At 42.0% G+C, this 23,937-nt stretch overlaps 1 protein-coding gene across 1 annotated transcript in view; it reads left to right on the top strand.

The window, feature by feature from the left end:
- Nucleotides 1-23,937, top strand: part of LOC139480281 (VWFA and cache domain-containing protein 1-like) — an 88,554-nt gene that overhangs the window by 57,224 nt on the left and 7,393 nt on the right. Inside the window, exons 6-26 of the mRNA XM_071263334.1 lie at nucleotides 1,128-1,272; nucleotides 1,449-1,584; nucleotides 2,951-3,031; nucleotides 4,778-4,915; nucleotides 5,534-5,634; nucleotides 7,392-7,524; nucleotides 7,802-7,963; nucleotides 8,455-8,578; nucleotides 8,738-8,843; nucleotides 9,361-9,439; nucleotides 9,596-9,685; nucleotides 10,148-10,290; nucleotides 11,569-11,666; nucleotides 11,796-11,879; nucleotides 12,029-12,139; nucleotides 13,843-13,965; nucleotides 21,822-21,921; nucleotides 22,397-22,495; nucleotides 22,899-22,964; nucleotides 23,268-23,470; nucleotides 23,658-23,774. Of these exons, the coding sequence (XP_071119435.1) occupies nucleotides 1,128-1,272; nucleotides 1,449-1,584; nucleotides 2,951-3,031; nucleotides 4,778-4,915; nucleotides 5,534-5,634; nucleotides 7,392-7,524; nucleotides 7,802-7,963; nucleotides 8,455-8,578; nucleotides 8,738-8,843; nucleotides 9,361-9,439; nucleotides 9,596-9,685; nucleotides 10,148-10,290; nucleotides 11,569-11,666; nucleotides 11,796-11,879; nucleotides 12,029-12,139; nucleotides 13,843-13,965; nucleotides 21,822-21,921; nucleotides 22,397-22,495; nucleotides 22,899-22,964; nucleotides 23,268-23,470; nucleotides 23,658-23,774 (2,439 nt within the window). The remainder of the gene's footprint in view (nucleotides 1-1,127; nucleotides 1,273-1,448; nucleotides 1,585-2,950; nucleotides 3,032-4,777; nucleotides 4,916-5,533; nucleotides 5,635-7,391; nucleotides 7,525-7,801; nucleotides 7,964-8,454; nucleotides 8,579-8,737; nucleotides 8,844-9,360; nucleotides 9,440-9,595; nucleotides 9,686-10,147; nucleotides 10,291-11,568; nucleotides 11,667-11,795; nucleotides 11,880-12,028; nucleotides 12,140-13,842; nucleotides 13,966-21,821; nucleotides 21,922-22,396; nucleotides 22,496-22,898; nucleotides 22,965-23,267; nucleotides 23,471-23,657; nucleotides 23,775-23,937) is intronic.

The following is a 23,937-nucleotide window of genomic DNA, read 5'->3' as shown; positions in this document are numbered from 1 at the left end:
ATGAGTCTACTATCCCCAAGTTGTCTATTGGCATCATTTTTACACAATGTTGGGGTTATAATGTGGACCATTCTTAGCTAAGCTTACTAGACCAAACCAACTTTACTTTACTTTACTTTGGTTGTGGACGAGTGGATCAAGTCGCAGACAGTCATCAGCTTGAAATGGTATTGTCTTCAATCTGTTGTGGTACTGTCTAAATCATCCAGTTTACTGCCTCTGTGGTCTAGTAGTAGAGTGGCTGCCCAGAGGGCAGAAGGTTGGGGGTTTGATCCCTGTCTGTGTCATACCAAAAGACGTTAATAGATTTTACTTGTTGTTATAACCCGTGAAGATCCGGTTGAAAATAGGTCTTCAGCAACCCATGACTTGCTGACTTGGTCACCTTATCCCAAATGGGTAGATCGATGCTCATGATGTCAATCACTGGATTGTCTGCTCCAGACTCTGTTATTTACAGACCACTGTCATATCGCTGGGATATTGCTAAGTGTGGCGTTAAGCAACAAACAAACAAAACAAACTAGTTGCTACCCTGTCTGGCACTCCACACTGATGAGGTCAAAAATGGACTGAGACAGACAGACATGTGTGCGGGACCGTCACTATATAAGTGCAATAATCTTGAACGAGACATGAAACCTCACCACTACAAAATGTTAGCGAATGAACTCTCTTAATTCCTTATACATGTATATATCTGTAAGCAAGATGGTGAGATTGTTTTCTTTTATTATCCCCCGCCCAATAAAGTTGGCGGGGATATAGAAACGGGCTCCGTCCGTCCGTCCCGTTTCGTTTCCGGAGCATAACTCATAAACCGTTCAAATTTTTTCACCAAACTTTGTTGGTCTGTCAGGTACATGCTGAACTGGTGCCTTTTGCTATTTAGAAATTTTAGAAATTTTTATTTTTTAAGTTTCCATGGCAACAAGATGGACTTAGGTTCTGTGAGGGTAGGGTACGTTTCCGGAGCAGAGTGGGTAAAGAGTTGATAAACAAGAAAGTTCAATGTTATTGAATTACATGTTTTAGGACATTGAGATGAATGTTGGCAAATGAAAGGTTTTGCTTGCTGTGGAAACATGTGTTTGGTTGCCTCTGAGTTGCTGCTCTGTTTCTTGTAGAGATGTCTTCTTATCAACAATCCAGCCACAACGAAAGCATGTTGTGATTGTAGTGGATCATGGCAATGCTATGAGTATCACCCAGTTGCGCACAGCAAAGGCTATTGCATTGCATCTGCTGCAGTCCTTCTCCGAGAATGACCGGGTAAGTACAACTCAGTAACTCATAGGAGGCACAATCATCGTGTCCTGCAGATGTATGCTTATAAACTTCAGTATCTTCAGATTGCATTTCATATTAGTTGTTGGTACTATCTGAACCAAATGTTCTCTTTGGCTGTGTCCACTGTGGTTCAGTGTTGTATATATCATTACTTTCAGATTGCGGTGGTGGGACTTGCAGGCAAGTCAACATTTCCTCGATCAGACAGCTGTCTGCCTCATGCATTGGTGCCAGCTACTGTTGAAACCAAATTCTACTTTAGCAAGTTTGTGGAAGATCTTGAGAAACAAGACAGTGAGTTGAAACAATTATGATGAGGACTTATCAGTTGCAATGACTTCAATTTGGTATAGTGCCTGTATGTCTGATGAATAAGACATGTGTGAGTGGGGTCAATTGTTACTTGCATCAGCTATATCTCGGCTATTTAAACATGAAGGAGGTGTTACCGGGTGTGTGTGATGTAGACATGAATGAGGTGTTACCGGGTGTGTGTGATGTAGACATGAATGAGGTGTAACCAGGTGTCTGATGTAGACATGAATGAGGTGTAACCAGATGTGTCTGATGTAGACATGAATGAGGTGTAACCAGATGTCTGATGTAGACATGAATGAGGTGTAACCAGATGTGTCTGATGTAGACATGAATGAGGTGTAACCAGATGTCTGATGTAGACATGCATGAGGTGTAACCAGGTGTGTCTGATGAAGACATGAATGAGGTGCAACCAGGTGTGTGTGATGTAGACATGAATGATGTCTAACCAGATGTGTCTTCTGTAGACATGAATGAGGTGTAACCAGATGTCTGATGTAGACATGAATGAGGTGTAACCAGGTGTGTCTGATGTAGACATGAATGAGGTGTAACCAGGTGTGTCTGATGTAGACATGAATGAGGTGTAACCAGATGTGTCTGATGTAAACATGAATGAGGTGTAACCAGGTGTGTCTGATGTAGACATGAATGAGGTGTAACCAGGTGTCTGATGTAGACATGAATGAGGTGTAACCAGATGTGTCTGATGTAGACATGAATGAGGTGTAACCAGATGTCTGATGTAGACATGAATGAGGTGTAACCAGATGTCTGATGTAGACATGAATGAGGTGTAACCAGATGTGTCTGATGTAGACATGAATGAGGTGTAACCAGATGTGTCTGATGTAGACATGAATGAGGTGTAACCAGATGTCTGATGTAGACATGAATGAGGTGTAACCAGATGTGTCTGATGTAGACATGAATGAGGTGTAACCAGATGTGTCTGATGTAGACATGAATGAGGTGTAACCAGATGTCTGATGTAGACATGAATGAGGTGTAACCAGGTGTGTCTGATGAAGACATGAATGAGGTGTAGCCAGGTGTCTGATGTAGACATGAATGAGGTGTAACCAGATGTGTCTGATGTAGACATGAATGAGGTGTAACCAGGTGTGACTGATGTAGACATGAATGAGGTGTAACCAGGTTTGTCTTCTGTAGACATGAATGAGGTGTAACCAGGTGTGTCTGATATAGACATAAATGAAGTGTAACCAGGTGTGCCTAATGTAGAAGAAGTCTTCTTGGGATGGCTTTTGTGTGCAATGTAAGTCGAGTTGTGAATGCATTATGCTACAAGTTGGCACTGAAACTGCATGTCTACTTTCAGCTGCTACTAACCACACCCTTGGCTTTGAGACAGCCTTCCAGCTGATCCACAATACATTCAGGAAAGGCAAGATGTTGTCAGGTAAGAACTTTTTACAAGAAAATGCATTGCTTGTGTATCTTTTGGTATATTTACTCATGGATAATAGGTCTTCACTGGGTGATATTTACACTCACTCTTATTATCCCCCGCCATAGGAATGGGTGCTGTCCGTTTGGCCATCCCTCCGGCCGGCCGTCACATTCCGTTTCCGGCGCCTAGATAGGTCTAGTGGTGAACTAGTGCCTTTTGATTGTTTGGGATTTGAAAAAAAATTTATTTTACAAGTTTCCATGGCAACGACTTAAGCCCTGTTTATACAGCGACATTAGCACACGTGTGTATGTTTTGCATATGTGAGCAAATTTGACCGCATGGACGCATTTACTCATTTGCAGATTTTACTCATATGAGTAAATTTGCACCTAGTTAGGACTAGGTGCAAATTTGCTACAACCTGTGAGTATATGCAGTTTAGATGTGTATTTTTTGCTACCGTGAGCATATTGGCAACACTTAATCCTCATTGGTCAGAATGATACCAGTTGATGTCTAGACTTCAAACAGACCAGACCGCCAAAAATGGCTAGCAGAAAAAGAACAAATGAGGGCCAAAAATGTGGATCTGCATGGAGCGACGATGAAACGAGATGTCTTTTAGGATTAAGGGAAGAGAATTGTATTGAAGAACAACTTGAAAACCCCAAAACAAATAATGGGTCTATTTATAAAACGGTTGCAAGCGAAATGGCTGAGAAAGGTTTGTAGAGGTTTGATCAATGTAAAGTACGCAGTCATACTCTAAAAAGATCGTACAGAGAATGTAAAACAAGCATAAAAAGAGTGGTAAGGGTAGGAAAACCTGCAAATTCTTCACAGAACTGGACACTCTTGGAAACAGACCAGCATCATCGCCGCTGAAAGTGATCAATACTTTAAAGAAAGCTGGACTCGAAGAAGCTGATGAAAGATAATGATTATGGGGACATTCCACAGTCTGTCAACGATAATCTCAGTGACATTACACCTCTTGAGAGAGAAGATGATCACAGAAAGGAGAAGGAGTCGTCAGACACAAAAGACAAAAAGGATGAAGGATTGGTAGAAACAAGGAAGAAAGAAGAATCAGCTTACAAAGTGAAGAGCGAAAAGAAAAGGGTGCGAAAGACAAGGTTGGAAGTGGCGCTGAAGTCAGTCATGGATGGATTTGGTGCAGCCAATGAGAAAGCAGGGGACAAAGTGGTGGAAAACTTGATTTGGAGAAAAACTCGACTTGGAAAAGGTGAAAATAGAATCAGAGGAAAGACAGAAGGTAGGAGGAACGTGAACATCAACTCAACATGATGAAGATGATTATGGAAGCAATCGGCCAGCGACAGGCAGGGCAACCACATTCAATGCCATAGTTCACAGGAGCCAATGCATTGCACACAACAGGACATGTCATATTGGCGGGGGATATGAGAATTTCATGCTTGTTGGCAATGTGTAACATATCAACTTGAAGTTATGGCTTAAATCATACCTAGCTTCTTGTCTGATACACGTTGAGATGATTTAGATTGACGACTTCTTGAACTGATGTTATGTATATGGCAGTGAAACACAGCATTATTGTAGTAGTACTTGACTATTTATTGCTATACAGTAAATCTTTACAGAAGCACACCAATTAGGAATTTCCTTTGAAGACTTTTCAAAAGATGATGCAAGGATTTGGCAAGTGATGATGATATACCATTTATACAGTGTATTCCCTACTTAATTTAGTTGTGATGTTGATTGCAGACAGAGCTCTCATCCTGTATGTAAGCCGAGGCTTGCTGTCCTCGCTGACTGAAGCCCGGGACGTCATGGACATGATTGCTATACACAATGCTCAGATGGGGCACAAGGTCATCATCAACACCTATGCTGTCATAGATGGTATGTACCATAGTCCTCATCAGTGTATAGAGTCAAAAATACAATTAATTTTTAGGTCCTCTTCAACCTCCCATCACATAGTCCCTGTGTACTTCGCTATGTGTGCTGACATGTTTCTATACTTGATGCAATACAATATATACATAGTATTATTCATACTTCAGGTGAATCACACTTGTCAACAGTTAATATACTCAGATGCCTTGAAGAGTTAAATATAATATAGAAATATAATGCCTCTTACCTAACTTTCCAAAAAGGTTTGGATGAAGATCTAATGATTGCCACTTTCTGTAATTGCATTCTTCTATAAGTCTACTATGACGTTATAGGAGTTTTGGCCACCGTTACTCTTAAGACCGCTTTGTGGCACTGACCTCTTTCAATAGTAACAGTTCTCAGTTACCAGTTCCACTTTCTATAAACTGTAGCAGCTTTGGTATCTGTTGAAATTAATCATCTTGATGGCCCTTCTATGACAATAAATTGATTTAATATAGTTATTTCAAGTCAGGACAAAACTCCCTGGCTTTTGCCAGTTTCCCCTGCCTGTATTTGTGTAGTACTGTGATGTGTGCCATCTGGTTGCATGTATAACCGGGAAAGTTGTGTTTACAGATGGTAAGCCCATCATGTATGAGAAGAGCTTCCTACAAGATATAGCAAACCAGAACTTCTCCAAGTATGATGTCCGATACAGGCTGAAGATACCAGTCATTGTAAGTAACTAAAGCAACTGGCCAACTTTTTGCTGTTCTTAAGATAAATGTGGTGTCCCGAAGATGACAGAAATTTTACTTGCTGCATGTGAAATGACAGGGCAATATCAAGACTCCCTCTCTCCTACCCAGAGTTCTGTGTGGTCAACCCAGTACTTCTGCCACAGGCCAGCCATGATTCGTCACATCTTACACAATCAATTCAACCAATTAGATTTGTTTTTTCAATTTTGAAAAGTGTTAACATTTAGATAAACTTATGTTACAAAATTGTTTACTTTCATTGAGAAAATATCCTAAAACGTTAAAACCATTTCCATTGCGCATTTATCATTTGTTTACAATGTTTTTACGGCTCCACGTGCAGACATGGAAGCCCAATTGAGAGTAGTGATATGGTCACTTTATGGTCACGATATATTGTCATTGTCCTCACTGTCGCCGTTCCAGTAGCACATCTATTTTGTTGTGCAAAACAATCTGCAAAACGCACTGAGTTATGTATCATCATGTTTGCTTATTAACCAGAGAAAAGTCTCATCACTTGATATGCAAATTAGCCGTGACAGTGGTGTAATACTAAGTACCATATTTATAGTATAGTGCGCACTTTTTTAAAAAAAACAACACAACTGTGTAGAAGACGCTATAATGAGTTTTGATGTTTTTTCCCCACAACGCAAAGACATTACCGTGAGCACGTAACACCAGTAATACCATGTCAACAAATCCATAATGAAGTACTCAAATTAATCATGCAATTACACTGTCTGGCTATAAAAAGTGTTCATTGTATATCTGGACTTATGTTTGTAACTTATTTCATTAATTTTATTTAAATTTCCTTTTAATATTCTTTTAATACACTTCGGCAAAATCGTGGGTTAAGCGATCAGAAGATCACTGTTATTAACAGCAACCACGGTCAGAGATAACCGCTATTGATGCCTTGAAACAAACTTTAGTAGACAGAGAATGGATACATATGTCATAAATGCCATACTTTGACTCGTTTAAAGTCATATTTGTTGTAGTTTGACGATTCTATGTCGACACATAGTTCTCGTGATCACGTGCACAAGAGCTTCGACAGTGACTGGTCAAATTGTTCAATGTGAAAAACAATTACCGGCAATCGCACTCGGCTGCATCAAAGTGCTACGCTTAGGGTTATTATCATTTTAAATATATTTAGTACCAGTAAAAGCTGCAACTAAAATAACAAGATACTGAAATATATTATTCCTGATAAAAAATTAGTTTCAGATACAATTTTTCCCGATCCTTGCATGAAATCCTGTAAAAATACTGAATCCGCTAGAGGGGGGTGCACATTATACTTGGGTGCGCACTATACTCAAGAAAAAATGGTACTCACTGTGCCAAAGTGTGCAAGACGCCCTCTCTTCTCCCTGCCTACAGGGGTGGTCGGATTGCCTAGTGGTTAAAGCGTTCACTCGTCAAGCCGAAGACCCGGGTTCGATTCCCGACACGGGTACAATGTGTGAAGCCCATTTCTGGTGTCCACCGCCGTGATATTGCTGGAAAATTGCTAAAAGCGGCGTAAAACCATACTCACTCACTCACTCACTCCCTGCCTACATGATACTGGTAGACTGTTTCCACTTACAAAGGACACTAGAACACACATGATTATTGCATACTGAATAAAACTTTCAGAATATTTTTGTGGGTTTTGATGTGATATTTAAAGTAGTGTGCCCAGCGTGTGACATGAGCAACTTGTGACGTTACAGAGGGGCATCATGCTGTCCATCAACAACACCAGAGACCTCAGCTCCACAGTGGGAAGGTTCTATCTGCCACTCAATCGCACAGCCAAGGAAGACCCTGTCTTTTCCCTACCCTACATAGATGAGGCTGATAGAGGTAGGTTAACGCTAGATGTTGCTGATGGATGTAGGTTAACAGAAGATGAGTCTGATGAAGGTAGGTTAACCCTACATAGGTGAGTACACAACTCAGCTCATCGAAGTTTATCAAGGGGAAGTAACAACCATTGTGATGCATAATCTATTGTGTGAGCAATGTTTTGAGTTAAATGAATTGTTCAGTCCAGTTGCCCTGTTGTGAAATAAATAAACTGGATTGATTGATGAAACTAAGTGAATGAGATTGTCATATCCCCTCCTCTATCTGTGTACAGGCCTGACCATGAGCATCAGCCAGCCGTGTTTCCCCAATGTGGGGGATGTGAATCACCTGATTGGCATGGTGGGTGTGGACCTGCACATGGAGGACATCGTCCAGGACATCACCTACTACAACCCAGGCGATGGCTCATATGCATTTGTTGTCACAACTGATGGTCAGTCACAGCTTATTACCAATATAATTTTGTTCAATTACTAAACTAGTTGATTGTTATTATTCAGTTCATTAGTAAAGTTGAATTTATCTTTCTGATGATACCAATAGGCATGGGAAGAGTTGAGTTTTGATAAATTCATATGATCCTGCAATAGACTGTATTTCGATACTACAAATACTGGACAGAATGTTGGATATTTTGATGTTAGATATATGTAAATTAAAGGCTTTTCTTATTCTTTGATTGGCATTTAGAAGTTTGTTGCACGGGAAGTGTTTAGCCTTAAGAACTTGAATGTCTATAAAACCTTTTCTTGTTTCACCTGACTTGAACATCAGTGCTCTCAAACATGGCAAAATGTTTCAGAAGTAGTACTCCCTTCATCTAGAAGTGGCATTCTTTCAATGCTGTAGACTACACATTGCAGTGTAGACTATGACTGTACACTGATTTGTTGTGCTGATTATAGCGTTTGATTTGCATTTCAGGCTTCACAATTATGCACCCATCTTTTGAGCGTCCAATCCGTACCAGTGTCCAGCCAATGCATACAGACATTCGGCACTTCGAGAATTATGAGGGATTTGAAGCTGTCCGAGATAAGATTCTAAAGTAAGGACAAATGTAAAATGGAAACTAAATTGATCTGTTTCTTTAATGAAATTAATTTATATAATCTAATGCTGAAATCTTATCTGACATCTGATAGCCTAAGAAAACTTAATACCTAGTGACCTGCCTGGTGTTAGATGATGTGTTTTGTTGTGTCAGCCATGAGGAAGGGGAGGAGAGACTGCTGCTGGGCTTGAGGAACCACACCAACCTGGAGGGAGACATCGTGGAGACTCAGCACTTCTGCAAGTACCTCTGGAAGAAGGTAGGTCACTTCAACATTGATCAACTCCACTCTCTACACCACAGTGCCTGGATCATATTGTGGTGCCTGGAACAGCTTGTGGTGGCAGGATCAGCTTGTCGTGGCTCTCAATCGTAGATTTTGATCATTGGTTTATCATTTCCTTACCCATAATCTAGGGTGTCACCAAAGTGATGAATACTTAAGGCTTCTGTCACTTTGAGCCTTCCTCTCTTCAAATACTGCTCGAGCAACATTGTATGCCTTTCTTGGAACATTGTTTTAACTTTTCATGAACTGAGAACCTGTGGATATTGCAAAGCTAGATTTGTCACTCATAGTTACTTTTCTGATCCCAAAGGAGTTACTACGTGTCATTAAACATGCTTTGCTTGAACATGTAACAAATCATTACATAAGAGAGAAAACGTTTAGCAGACAATGCAGTGGTGCATCAGACACAAAGTACTGTCACCATAGTTTTCCATATTTGTGCATTCAACTGCAGTGTTCCTTTATACCACTTTCTGTTATATAGGTGGAGAATGTGCCATACATTGTCGTCATCAAGGTGCTTGAGGAACACTCAGAGACGCGCCAGCTCAAAAACATCCACAGTATGTATCCTATAGCAATGGTTGTTGACAACACACTGTCTTGCTGTATGTTCAAATAAAGTGACTTAATACACTATTTTATGTAGGTTATTTCTTGAAGTATTGGCTGATGATGTGGCTGAGATTACTGTGAGTTAATGTTATTTTGTTGTTTAGTCCACAGCCAGCCTGACCTGGTGTATCACCGTATTGACTTGCTGCCCACTGAGAACATGTGTCTCCACCTCAAGCAGCTGGCCACTGTAGGTCAGTACCACTCACATCCCCTTCACCAACAGGAAACTCAAATTGGTGCTCAGTCTCCATAAACTAGTGTCACACATGGAAGACATGTGAGGACTATTTGTTAATCATAATAATCATTAATAGGAGAAATTAGTCATATGAATTCAAAATAATTTGTCCAAAATATTCATTCTACAGTATCAGTCAGTTGACATTGATGTGCATCCTTCCCTCTCTTGTGCTTGTATAACTTGACACATTTCTTTCCAAACTGTCAAGACTTTCTTCCTAGACTGACTTAATACAACAACAAAAATCAAATGTTGTAGAATCAAACAAAAGATGTAGGCATACTTCAGGTCAGCACACATGAAGAATAACACTTTTCTTTGAATTTACTTCTATCTAGTGAAACAGGTATTTGCATAGACGACTATGATGTCCTTTGATTGTACTGACACGTTACTGGTTGTTGTGTTGCAGATATCAGCACTGTGTTCATGTCCCCAAGTAGCTTTGTAAGTCCATTTGAACACCTCAGTCAGGAAGAAAACAAGAGAACAGTCCAGATGTATCTGGCCTACCTGAAAGATGACACAAGACTCATCACCAACCCTGGTCTCAAGGTAGGCAACACCCACTGGAGCCACATTCCTGGAACATGTAGCACTGTCATTCTCACACTCCTTGACTTGGTAGCACTGTCAGTCTCATGCTCCTGGACACGATAGCACTGTCAGTATCATGCTCCTGGACACGGTAGCACTGTCAGTATCATGCTCCTGGACACGGTAGCACTGTCAGTATCATGCTCCTTGACTAGGTAGCACTGTCATTCTCACACTCCTTGACTTGGTAGCACTGTCAGTATCATGCTCCTGGACACGGTAGCACTGTCAGTATCATGCTCCTGGACACGGTAGCACTGTCATTCTCACACTCCTTGACTTGGTAGCACTGTCGGTATCATGCTCCTTGACTAGGTAGCACTGTCAGTATCATGCTCCTTGATTTGGTAGCACTGTCAGTCTCATGCTCCTTGAGTCTATAGTACTGGCAATCTCACATTCCTTGACATGGTAACACTGTCAGTCTCACACTCCTGGACATGGTAACACTGTCAGTCTCATGCTCCTTGAGTCTATGGTACTGGCAATCTCCCTCTCCTGGACATGGTAACACTGTCAATCTCATGCTCCTTGAGTCTATGGTACTGGCAATCTCCCTCTCTTGGACATGGTAACACTGTCAGTCTCATGCTCATTGAGTCTATGGTACTGGCAATCTCCCTCTCCTGGACAGGGTAACACTGTCAGTCTCATGCTCATTGAGTCTATGGTACTGGCAATCTCCCTCTCCTGGACATGGTAACACTGTCAGTCTCATGCTCATTGAGTCTATGGTACTGGCAATCTCCCTCTCCTGGACATGGTAACACTGTCAGTCTCATGCTCATTGAGTCTATGGTACTGGCAATCTCCCTCTCCTGGACATGGTAACACTGTCAGTCTCATGCTCATTTGAGTCTATGGTACTGGCAATCTCCCTCTCCTGGACATGGTAACACTGTCAGTCTCATGCTCATTGAGTCTATGGTACTGGCAATCTTCCTCTCCTGGACATGGTAGTAGTTGAGCAACATATGACAAGATTGATCAGATATCTTAGTTTGTTGAAAGCTCTCAAACACCACAGGTACTGATAGTTGATTATCTCAGATATAGTGACAAGAACTGTTAGTTGCATAAATATCTATGTTGTTTACCTCCTGAAATGTGATGATTTCTACAACATACACAAGTGATGGGTTAATAGTGCCAAGTGCAGAGATTTTGGCCTGATGCATTCCTTGTATGTGTACATCATGTTCATATCTACATGAACATTGTTACTGCCTGTTTTAGGTTGCTGTGCGTAATGATGTTGCAGCCAGCAGTCGGATCAACTCTGAGTGGATACGTAGGTACTCCACCAGCAGACTAAAGGACTACATCATCCGCAGGTGAGGAGGCACAATCATGGATCAACTCAATAACTCATCAATAGATCCACCTGAGGTGGCCAGTAGTCATCTATTATAATGAACAAACAGGTCCAGATACTAGTTTCATGTTTGTGATGATTGTTGCAGGTATGTGGCGACTCCAAGTGGTGTGTTCCGTATGTTCCCGGGGACATTACTTGACAAAACATTTGACCCAACAAAACGTTCATGGTGAGTTTCTATCATGTTCTTCATATATCAGTCATGAAAAATAAGTTGAAAAAAGTATTGAACTTTTTGAAATGTAACTTGTTCCAAAATAATGTTTCTAAATGTGTCGCTTTACAAAGATGCTAATAGCAAGTGAATGTTTCCTCAAGGTACACAAGAGCTATGGAGTTCCCTGGCCATGTGACTCTCACTGCACCATACTTGGATGTTGGTGGCGCTGGGTATATTGTTACCATCAGCCACACCATATTTGAGGGAAAGTAAGTGTTATCCCCGCAGCCTTTGGTTCGTATGCTTTCAGTTTTGTAAACACAAGAACAGTATTCATTATCTAGCCATGTGCTCATTATTTGATGACCTGTCCGTATGAAGTCAACTCAATTAAAAAAAGACAGCCTCCAGGAGTGGTAGAGCGTCCACCCGGAGAGTGGAATGTCTGGGGTTCAAATAGTTGGCTCGGAATGAGTATACTATGTCTGATAGGAGCATCCATGTTAGACTGCGCCATGGTATCTCAGTGGTCTAGCACCATAACAATTGGCATTAGGGCACACGCACTCACACAGGCGCGCACGCACTGTGCATATGTGAAGAGTTTCCAATGGGGACACCCATTTGTACAAAACTAATCAATTATCTTGTGGTAAGACAGTGACATACGACCAAATGTGGCATGTTATCGTATCCCAAATGCGTGGATCGATGCTCATGATATCAATCACTGGATTGTCTGGTCCAGACTCAATTATTTACAGACTGCCGTCATATAGCTGGAATATTGCATGTGTGGCGTTAACAACAAACAAACATGATATTATTTCAATACTGCTTAGTCTTTTGCAGCAAAGTTGTTTTGTCCCTGATGTGTGTAATTCTGCTAAGGGTTTAAATTTTGTTGCTTCCAAATCTTACAAATGTATGTTGGTTTCTATACAGTACACTTGTACACAAAGCCATTGGTCTGAGGTGTTTTAATGGTGTAACATGTGTTTGACATATGAGTGCACAATGATGTACGGAGGAAATACATAGAAGTGCAGAACATCAGCATGACGATAGTAGCAAGAACATATTTCTTCTGATTGATTGCATTGTGAGAAGATAGTATGCCTGAAGTATATACATGAGGCATATACATGTATACCAGATACAGCATTTAAGAACTGACTTGAACTTTATGTGAGTTCATTGGAACTACATAGAGTGAGGGCCAAACTGTATGAACGTCGGAGATTGCGACATAGCTATACGTCATACACTTATGAACATCAATTTCACAGTCATGTGACCAACCTCTCGTCAAATCGAAAAGCTGAATATCATGTAAACTTCAAATTATAAAATTATACAAGGGTGTACATCTCACACCCACTGCTGCCTACATACTGAGAGTCCCCAGTTGAATAGACCTGTCCGAGAGTCCTCGTTTTAATGGTTAAATACAATTGTGTATATCTCACTCTCTGTAGATTGTTTAAGATAAATGTTGCAGTTGTACAGACATGTGGATGAGGCATCGCTTACTCAGTTAGTGTGTGTATATTTCACACCCATTGCTCACTACATATTGAAAGGCCCCAGTTGAATAGACCCGCACAAGTACCACCATTTAATTGGTTACTTTCAAACATGTACCCCTTGAACTGATGGGAAACAAGTATTGCCTCTCCTGTTTTGGTTTGGTATGAATGATAACGATTTAGAAGCAAATGAAATGAAACTGATGAAGCAGGGCTGCTAATTATCTCTTGAAATACCACATGTCCCCATTTCCTACTGTAGTAAGAAGTGTATCCATGTGTGTCCCCAGTTTGGCTGCAGTTGTCATATTTGGAGAATGTTACCGCAGAACCCACCACACTCCATTTTGAGGATCAGGAGGATCCCTATCACCTCACCTCACCTTGCCTCACCTCACCTCACCTTATAAAGAAATAACTATTTTCTTCTGTGTTTTATTCAGACCAGCAGCACTGCACAGCCCTAAGGACCGTGTGGTAGCTGTGATGGGCATGGACATCACTTTAGGCTACTTCCACAAGCTCCTGTCAGAGAGCATCCCAGCCTGCGAACAGCCCACAGTCAGGTATGATCTGTCAGCAGTACTTCACAGTTTATGTACTTGCAATCCCCCATGAGTACATACAGCCACTTTGCAGAGTAGTCACTATGTTTAACCAACGAATCAACCAAGGCATGGTTCCAGAGAGTGAAAGACCATCAGGTGGTCTGAACAATTAGCACACAGACTTACAAAATACATAAGTTTTTTTTAATACCTCACCTCTATCACATCAGTTGCCATAAATTTTTGTTTATGCTTAGAACCACGCTATAAATTTTTATAAATTTTCAACAGACGTCCACTACACTGCCAACATATCCATAGTTGTGAGGGAAACCCTATCCCTTGCCACTGCGCATGCGCAAGGCGTGAATCACCTCACTTCTTTCCTGTGTGTCCAGATGACAAGGAAAAATTTTGTTGCACATCCGAACACGTGATTAAGTTCCACACTTACAAGCACATTAGATCTTCTCAAGATTCATAGACTACAAGCAGTGAGCAGTTCTACAAATAAGCAGAACTGGGGTATAGAAGATCGGAGTCTCTAGTAAGTAATTAGTTAAGAAAAGTGTTGTGGGATGAGATCTTCATCTCATAAGCAGACACCTGTCTGTTCGGGCTGTGGGCAACACCAGGCTCCCGGTGACCCTCACCCTAGATATCTCTCATGCAAGAAAAGCAGGTGTATACAGAAAAATTTGACAAGCTCTCCAAAGCATGGATCAATAATCCCGATTACAAAAAGATCACTAGAGCATCAACATCAAGAAAACAAGTGATTAAGCCCTTGGCGGCCAAAATTAATCACGTGGGTGACAAGCGAGTGTCGTGAGAGGGCGCCGTCTCATCTTATGAGGAGAAGAGACCCATCGCTCATCCCACTCTCCCAATAAAGTTGAGGAGCAGATGCATTTTACCGGCCTTAACACAGCCTCTTATTTGCATCCGGCAACGTCTGGTACGGTCGATCATCAAGTTTGGCCAGAAACTAATGATCTTCACCCTCTGCCGCGTTCCCCCTTTAACTTTAAAGGAAAGAATAATTAGTTCAATGTCTGTTATGATTGACACAAGCATGCAATCTATGTCTCAGGAAATCTCAGATCTAAAAGAATCAGTTAATCAAACCCGGCTTGGCCAATCAGGGATTGATCACGAGAGTAAACAGAGATCTAAGGCTGAATATGGCAGTACACCCTCACACAGCAGACATTCACAAGGTTACGCTGAATCAGATTATGAGGACAGTAGGAGAATTATACTAAGAGACCGAGAATCTCATAGATCTTCTCCCTACCACGCACATCACAGGACTCATTGTGAATCACGTTCTTCACATCGCAGTATGCACAGAAATACGCACCAATCACCATCAAGCCACTATGAAAGACATACCTACTAAGCTCGTGCTTATCAGGATAGTAATCCTAAGCGTGCACCATCTCATACTGTCACACAGTCCTGTTATTCGGGCGGAGAGAGCGAGGGAAATATGACATCAACATACTGTTATAGATCACATGATTCCTGCACAGCTTGCCGTAAATCAGACGACCGGGATTACGATACCCTCAGCCATACGACCCACTCCCAGTGCAGCCAGAGTAGGGAGTGCCGATCTACAGACCAAACAATTACTCTCTTAGAGATGACATTGCAGAACTTTATGAGCTAATGCCCTCCTTAAAACCAGATCAGGACAGTACGCACGTTAAACACTTGATTGAACGTGCAGGGTATGAGGGACCCGTCGGGGACTGAACAATTCCATACCCTTCCCCGGCCGTCATATTTGGACGACGTCATCAAGAAAACTGAAAATCAATTGAATTTTGCTGCGGGAACTAGTGCTAGACTGAGGCCTATCTATGATAAGTCTGCTTACAAGACACACGATGATCCCTTCGCACTACAGCCTAGCATTGACGAAGATTACTTCGATCTGGTTAAGAAACCTAACCCCAATATGCGGATTGACATGGCCAAGATCAAGAACTTAGATAAAGTCAACAAACAGATGATTAATATCAGTTTGTACATTAACTGGTTAGCAGCTGGTATTTGCCATGTCATACCCCCGTACAACCAGACCGATGATCTGCCTTTAGATGCCTCCAAGGAGATGACTAGTCAGAAGACGGGATTTATCCACAGCTCACTGGACCACATACTGAAGATGCAGGAAGACCTTCAATCAGCATATGTCTGGATGTCAGCGCAGTTCCTGCTCATGCAAAGAAGACACTTACTACACCAAGTTCATCATGTGATGCCAGACCCGTTAAAGAGATCCATGATGTCACAGCCCATTACGTCATCGCAGATATTCCACGGTAGACTGAAGTAGGTAAAGGAAGCCATTATGTCGTCAACTAACCAGAAGTTTCAGGAATCCACCATCTCGTTAGCATCCAAGTTACAGAGACAGTCGTCAGTTACTCATCACAAACGACAGAATCCTAGACCCCGGCGTAAACTGTCCCAGCGGGATTCTTTTTGAGCCTCTACACAGAGAAACAGATCGTATCAACCCACGTACAGGAACTCCAAAGTTGATCTTCCCACTTAGCAGAGAGGACTTGGCAGAGGAAGAGGCAGGTCCCGTAGGGAAATCCGGAAATGACTCAACCATGAATCTACTGACCCGTTCAGATCCTACCGGCTTGCCCTACAGACAACGATTTAGAATTACGGAAGACCAAGGACATGACAACACCGAATCCAGTCGAACTAGCCAATCTCACAGACATCGACCCTAGACTACCCAAGTTCAGCTCTCACCCTATTCCGGGACCAGTTAGAGGCCGTCTTATGCAGTACGCAGACAACTGGAAGGCCATCACAGACGACTCATGGTTACTCAAAGTAGTAAGAAGAGGCTACAAACTTCCCTTCTTAAAACGACCAAAACTAGCCATCCATCCTACCGGACCCCGATTCCAGCTATCAGGACAGAAGTTAATTGCAGCAGAAGTGGCCATACAAAAACTACTCACAAAAGGAGCTATCAGCATCTTAAAGGAGTCAGACACCACTCACGGATTCTACTCCCCAGTATTCCTGGTACCGAAGAAGAATTCTTCAGAGATGCGATTAATAATAGACCTAAAAGTTCTGAACAAAGATTATCTGGAAAAAACACCCAGGTTTCAGATTGAATCTATAAAGAAGTTGAAGAATTCCCTAAGACAAGCAGATTGGATGATAAGCATAGATCTCCAAGACGCCATCTTCACGTCCCCATCCATCCAAAGCATCGTCGGTACCTACGCTTTGCTGTCAACGGTCAGAGATACCAGTTCAGGGTACTTCCATTCGGCATATCCATCGCCCCATGGTTATTCACCAGGATCACCAATCCCATCACCGGTTTCGCCCTTAAAAAGCTCATAAGGCTTCAAGGATATATAGACGATTTCCTATCGGCCGATCAGGACAAATCGCAAATCAGTTTAAACACAGTGTGTCTCATCCAACTTCTCACACACTTAGGATTCCCGGTTCACCCTAAAAAATCAGAGCTAGTACCAACACAGGACATCACCTACATAGGCGCAAGATTTCTACTCAACAAGGGGATAGTAGCACCTCCAGAAGACAGATATGCAAGAGTAGAGAACATGATAACAAGCGCACTAGATCAGCCCGTCAAGTCGAGATGCTGGTGGATGTCTTGCCTTGGCACGCTCACATCTATCCAAGACCTAACCTACAGAGGCAGACTACAATTACGGCCCTTGCAGATTTGGATGAACACCACCAAAAACCTAGAGCTTGAAACATTAATCCAACCTCAACAAGTTCGAATATCAGAACTCCTTTGGTGGCTGAATCGTCAAAATGTCATGCCAGATATTCCACTAGACTACCCCACCCCCTTTTATCAATTCTACACAGATGCATCAGGAGAAGGTTGGGGTGCCCATATGGACGATGTTACCATACAGGGAAAATTGTCCTCCCAAGAGAAAGAGTTACACATCAATTGTCTAGAAATGAGAGCGATATATCTAGCATTGACAGCTTGGCTAGATCGTCTACACCACTCGTCAGTGAAGATCACTACAGACAACTCAACCGCGGTCGCTTACATACAGCACCAAGGAGGCACAAGATCACAAGGCCTTTACTGAAGGAGGTTACATGTTATACGCCTTGGTAGACTCAGTGAGTTGCAAGACATATACCGGGCAAGCTAAATATCCTAGCAGATTACCTATCCCGGAAGAACAAGATAGTACCAACAGAATGGTCTCTACATCCGGAGGTGTTCAAGTGGATAACCCACCTATGAGATACTCCAAACCTAGATCTATTTGCCACATGTCTCAACAACAAACTGGGGCGGTCGGGTAGCCTAGTGGTTAAAGCGTTCGCTCGTCACGCCGAAGACCCGGGTTCGATTCCCGACATGGGTACAATGTGTGAAGCCCATTTCTAGTGTCCCCCGCCATGATATTGCTGGAATATTGCTAAAAGCGGCGTAAAACCATACTCACTCACTCACTCAACAAACTACCAGTCTACGTCAGCCCTGTACCAGACCCACTAGCACTCCAAGTTGATGCGCTCTCCATGGAATGGGAGGGAATGTTTGCGTACGCATTTCCCCCATGGGCTCTGAGTACTGAAGAAAATAGAGGAAACAGACGGTGTCATAATCCTCATAGCCCCGGCTTGGCCGAAAAGGGCTTGGTTTCCGAGACTTCTACAACTCCTGGTAGAAATACCTCTGAAACTCCCAGTACGTCACAACCTATTGAGACAACCAAAGACAGACATATTTTACGGCCGTCTCGACAACCTCCATCTTCACGCTTGAAAGTTATCTCGAATAAGATGCAAGCCGCCGGTTACTCTAAATCAGCTGCACAAAGAGTGGCTTGCTCATGGAGAGCAGCTTCATCTGCCCTATACAATAACAGATGGGACAAGTTCGTCGAGTTAGACGGAAAAATTACGATACCTATAGTGGCTGAATTCTTGCTATATCTCAGAAACGACAAGAAATTACGACACGGCACTATCGAAGGCTATAGATCAACCCTGGCATCAGTATTACAACACGATGGCCTATTTATAGGTACCCATCCAGTACTAAATCGACTCATAATGTCCTTTGCCCTGGAAGACATAAAAGTACCACGTACCTTCCCAAAATGGGATCTATCTATAGTATTGTCAGCATTAATGAAAGCACCATATGAACCCATGAGTAGTGCAACATTACTATTAGTCTCCAAGAAAACTGCTTTTCTCCTAGCCATGGCTACGGCGGCTCGTGTGTCAGAACTACACGCTATTGACATCTCCACTGTAACTCATACCCAAGAATGGAAATCAGTGTCGTTCAGATCGCTCCCAGAATTTATTGCCAAAAAACAGTCGTCAACCTTAGGCCCACTCTGACACAGGCAATACACAATACCAGCCTTAAGTAAAAGTGTGGACTTCCCGGATAGATTGCTCTGTCCCATAAGAGCCTTGAGATACTTCATTACAGCAACTCAACCCCGCAGAAAGCAGAGGAAACGTCTCTTTATTACTTGCCCGTGAAGAGATGACCCGTTTAATAAACATACAGCTTTATTACACATTGTGTAATACCAAAACGCGTGCTTATGTACTCTCGGAACACGTTTCACGAACAAATATTGAAAGCTCTCAACATCCCTTGGCTTATTCAACGGCATTGTGTGTGGAGATGATAGATCACTGGGAGGAGCTTATGCACACTCGATGACCCCAGCAACCTTGTTGCTAGGCTGACGTCACATGGCATTGTTTCGCCGATGGATCTTGCAACAAAATTCAACAAATTACGTCATCGGCGATCGTACTCTAGCGCAACGACAGTCGTTACCCTTAGAAGTTAAATTATGTGAGTTGTGACAGCCTTAGCACTACGATAATTTTGTGGGACGAACGCCTGAATTCTAAAGGTGGACCATTGTATGATATTAAATTCATACGTTTCAACTTTTGACGTGTTTGAAGTATTAGTCTGTTAAACTCAATTGGATTATGCCATGGATCGTGTAGGTGTCAGCCTATTTACACTCAACAGTATAATTATAAAAACATTATAAATGACAAGTAATAAATAAAATACTAAACTCGCTCTCGTGTAAAACCAATTTTATGAAACTCGTGAATAGTTGTGGTATCTGACTCGCTTTCGCTCGTCAGATACCACAACTATTCACTCGTTGCATAAAATTGGTATTACACGGGAGCTCGTTTAGTATTCTATATTTATCTCTTGCAAGCCCTCATCTGAAAAGGACATCACAGAGGGCACTGTAGCGGGATGGCTAAAATCAGTTATCACAGATAGCTATAAAATGGCACAAGTCTCCACACCCATTTGGGGAAACAGGCCTCACGAAATCAGAGCACTTGCAACAAGCCTAGCCACATGGAATACAGTATCCATTGAACAAGTCATAGCCAGTTGCCAGTGGAAGTCCCACAACACTTTTTCAAACTTTTACTTACTAGACATACAGACCGATCTAAATGGACTATACACTATGGGGCCCTTGGTGGCTGACCAGGTGATCGTCGCCAAGTAACCTTGTTCCCCTCAGAAGTACCTCATGAACTCAAGGTAAGTTGACTTTGTTACTGGGCTGCGCTATTGATTTAGTAAAACAGGGCAAATGGCAACACTGAAATCAGAGATCGAAGGATTAAGTGATATACGGTAATCTACATGATAGGAAATATTGATGTACTACCACCGGAAGTGACGTCATGGGAGACATCGCACCGGAATAATGTTACGTAAGATACGTTAAATATCACTATCCAAAAGGGCATAACGGTAAACCACGTCAAAGTGATACAAGAAAATAGAAGACATATATCACAATGGGCATGGTTTAACACCGGAAGTGAGGTCACAGATGACGTCATCACTGGGAGTGACGTCATAATATGTCTAAGTATCACAAGGGAATATCTATATATACCCATCATATGATGTTTTGAAAATTCTCTATGTCTAAGTCTTGTAAGTAGACTATTAGACACATCCGTTTAGATCCCCTTTTGGCATATAATCCACTAGCCAAATATCTAAGGGATGCTAGATACCAGAACCCGCCGGTCCCTCTGGTGTATACTGGCACTGATGTGATAGAGGTGAGGTATTCAAAAGAATTATCAAACAATAGTTATCATTGTGAATAATTCTAAGAATACCACCTCTATCACATCAGAAATTAATCCCTCCCACCTCCCCAAATATCTGCATCTACTTGATGAGAGTAATGGGTTGAAAGAAGTGACTAGATTCCCACCTTGCGCATGCGTGGTGGCGCCCCTGGCGAGGGATAGGGTTTCCCTCACAACTATGGATATGTTGGCAGTGTAGTGGACGTCTGTTGAAAATTTATAAAAATTTATAGCGTGGTTCTAAGCATAAACAAAAATTTATGGCAACTGATGTGATAGAGGTGAGGTATTCTTAGAATTATTCACAATGATAACTATTGTTTGATGTCACTACTACACTGCAAGTAAGCATGTATTCAGAGGTGATGGAGGAACATTGTATAACCAGAAACCTATGATTGTGGTTTCAAATGCCCATTCACCATGATTATGTTTCTAGTTTTATCAGCATCATACCCGTGCTCATGGGTTTCACCGAAGTGGTAAACGTCTGAGACCTGCATGACTTCGGGCTTACCTCCCACATTAAGCTGACACGCCGCGCTATAACTGGAATCCTGTTAAAAGCGGTGTAAAATCCAACCCACTCATATGGAGAGCTGGAACTTATAGAAAAGCTGTTCTTTGCAACACTTTTGGTGTAGCTAGCTATGTGGGGTAGACTGTAGCTAACTGAGGAGGTAACATGTTTGCAGGTGCTTCCTGATGGAGGACAAGGGCTACCTGGTGGCTCACCCAGGGCTCATCGACCCCAATGGTAAAGGACCAGTAGAGCAGCAGCATATCACACACAAGGTGGGCACAGCAGACAACCTTACTGTTGCTTCAAATTTGGAATATAGTTGTTATGGATTTTTTCTCAGAGTTTTATTTATGTGGTATGTCTGTTTCATCCTAAAGATTAACACTGTGTAGGACATCTGTAATAGATCAAATTATTTCTAATTCGGACAACCTTTTGCCAATTCCTTCTCTTTGATCCCGATCAGTGTTACCTCCTTTGATCCCTCATGGTCCTTCTCGTCACCCATCATTGCACATGTTTGCAAAGCAGATTTGGTTATCCTTCAACCCCGGACTCAAACATTTGTCAATCCTTTGTTGGGAGGTTAATAAATATTCTAATTGATGTAACATTGCTATGAAGTTATGTACTACATTTAAGACATATACATCAACTGTTCAGTTGATAATATTTTATATTTATACCAAAACTTCAGTGATGACAGCATTGTACCAGAGATAACACATTAATGTGTCATGTTTATAGGAACCCTTGGTGGCTAATGATATATTGTACCACACTGGCTTCGTGCAGAAGAAAGTTTGCAACAAGTATAATGACAGGACGGTACAGAGATTTTACAATGTAAGTGTAAAGTGTTTTTTGCAACTATCATATGGGTATGTAACTTTTATCCTGTTTTGATATATAATTTACATAATCTGTTAGACCCGTGAAGATCTGGGGTAGAATAGGATCTTCAGCAACCCTTGCTTGTTGATTAACAAGATCGGGTGGTCTGACCTGGTTGATGCATGTCATCGTATGCCAATTGCGTGGATTGATGCTCATGATGTCAATCACTGGATTGTCTGGTCCTGACTCGATTATTTACAGACCGCCGTCATATAGCTGGAATATTGCTGAGTGTGGCTTTAAACAACAAACCAACCAACATAATCTATTAATTAGGTAGCAACTTGCAATGTCGACGGGAGCTGCCCAATTGGTATTTATGTGCATTAACTGGGTATTGCACTTGTTTCAGTTCAACACCAGCCTAAATGGGGTGCTCACCAACATGGTGCATGGAGAGCACTGTGCTAGGTACCAGGTATGTGCTTGCACCAGTCCTACGCCTCAACACTTGTCTTTCAACTCACTGCACATTTTTCATTGACAATTGGGAAATGTATCGCCTGTTGACTACAGCATTACATTGTAGAATACCTTTTGAAATAACAGTGGCCAGCACAACTATGAATTTTCTCTCACCTTCATGATAAGGACTATTTCACAAAACAAGTATTGCAAATTAATCTCCCTGCACCAGCCATACCAAATTAAGTGAAAGATTAATATAAACACTTTTGTAGACAACTTTCGATCTTATTAAAATATATGTTGATATTTCCAGATGACACACATCCCCGGTACAAATGCTTTTCTTGGTATTGTCAACCATACCTGTGAGACAGCCACTGCCTTCTGTCCGTGCAGCATGGTGGACCGGCTGTGTCTCAATTGTAACCGCATGGAGCAGAATGAATGTGAGTGTCCGTGTGAATGCCCACTTGAGATGAACCTGTGTACAGGGGAGCTGATGGACTTCGAGGACCTGTGAGTACTTCGTCTTGATGTATTTATCTACTTGAAACTTATCTTGGATCATGATAGCCATTTAACACACACAACATTGATAACTTAAAGCATTTCTTTCATGTCATGTCATGCCATTTGATTGCAGTTATAGACAAATGCTCAGTGGACTTTTCAGTTGTGTTAACAATGACAGTGGTTGTTGTAGTAACCCAAGCTGCTTCCATGCCCCTGAGGAGGAGCGTCTGGTTGTTGCTGACCCGGTTATTGTAGAAGACCTGCAGCAGTGCTACCAGCCTCGGTGTGACCAGCGCAAGGCCAAGATGTGAGTAGCAATGACTGAGGACAAGTTTAGAAATTTGTTAGATTAAGGATGAGAATGCTGCTGCAACAGCTGTTGATCATCCATACGTAGTTACATAGCCAACTTGTATACACCTCATGGGATGCTACACAAAGTACAGGGAAGCAGCCGTTGATCATCCATA

Source organism: Haliotis cracherodii, unplaced genomic scaffold (assembly GCF_022045235.1).
Source record: "Haliotis cracherodii isolate W230 unplaced genomic scaffold, xgHalCrac1.p SCAF_4, whole genome shotgun sequence".
Lineage (NCBI taxonomy): Eukaryota > Metazoa > Mollusca > Gastropoda > Lepetellida > Haliotidae > Haliotis > Haliotis cracherodii.
The sequence above is the reverse complement of the archived record's forward strand: the minus strand, read 5'-3'. Positions and strand labels throughout refer to the sequence as shown.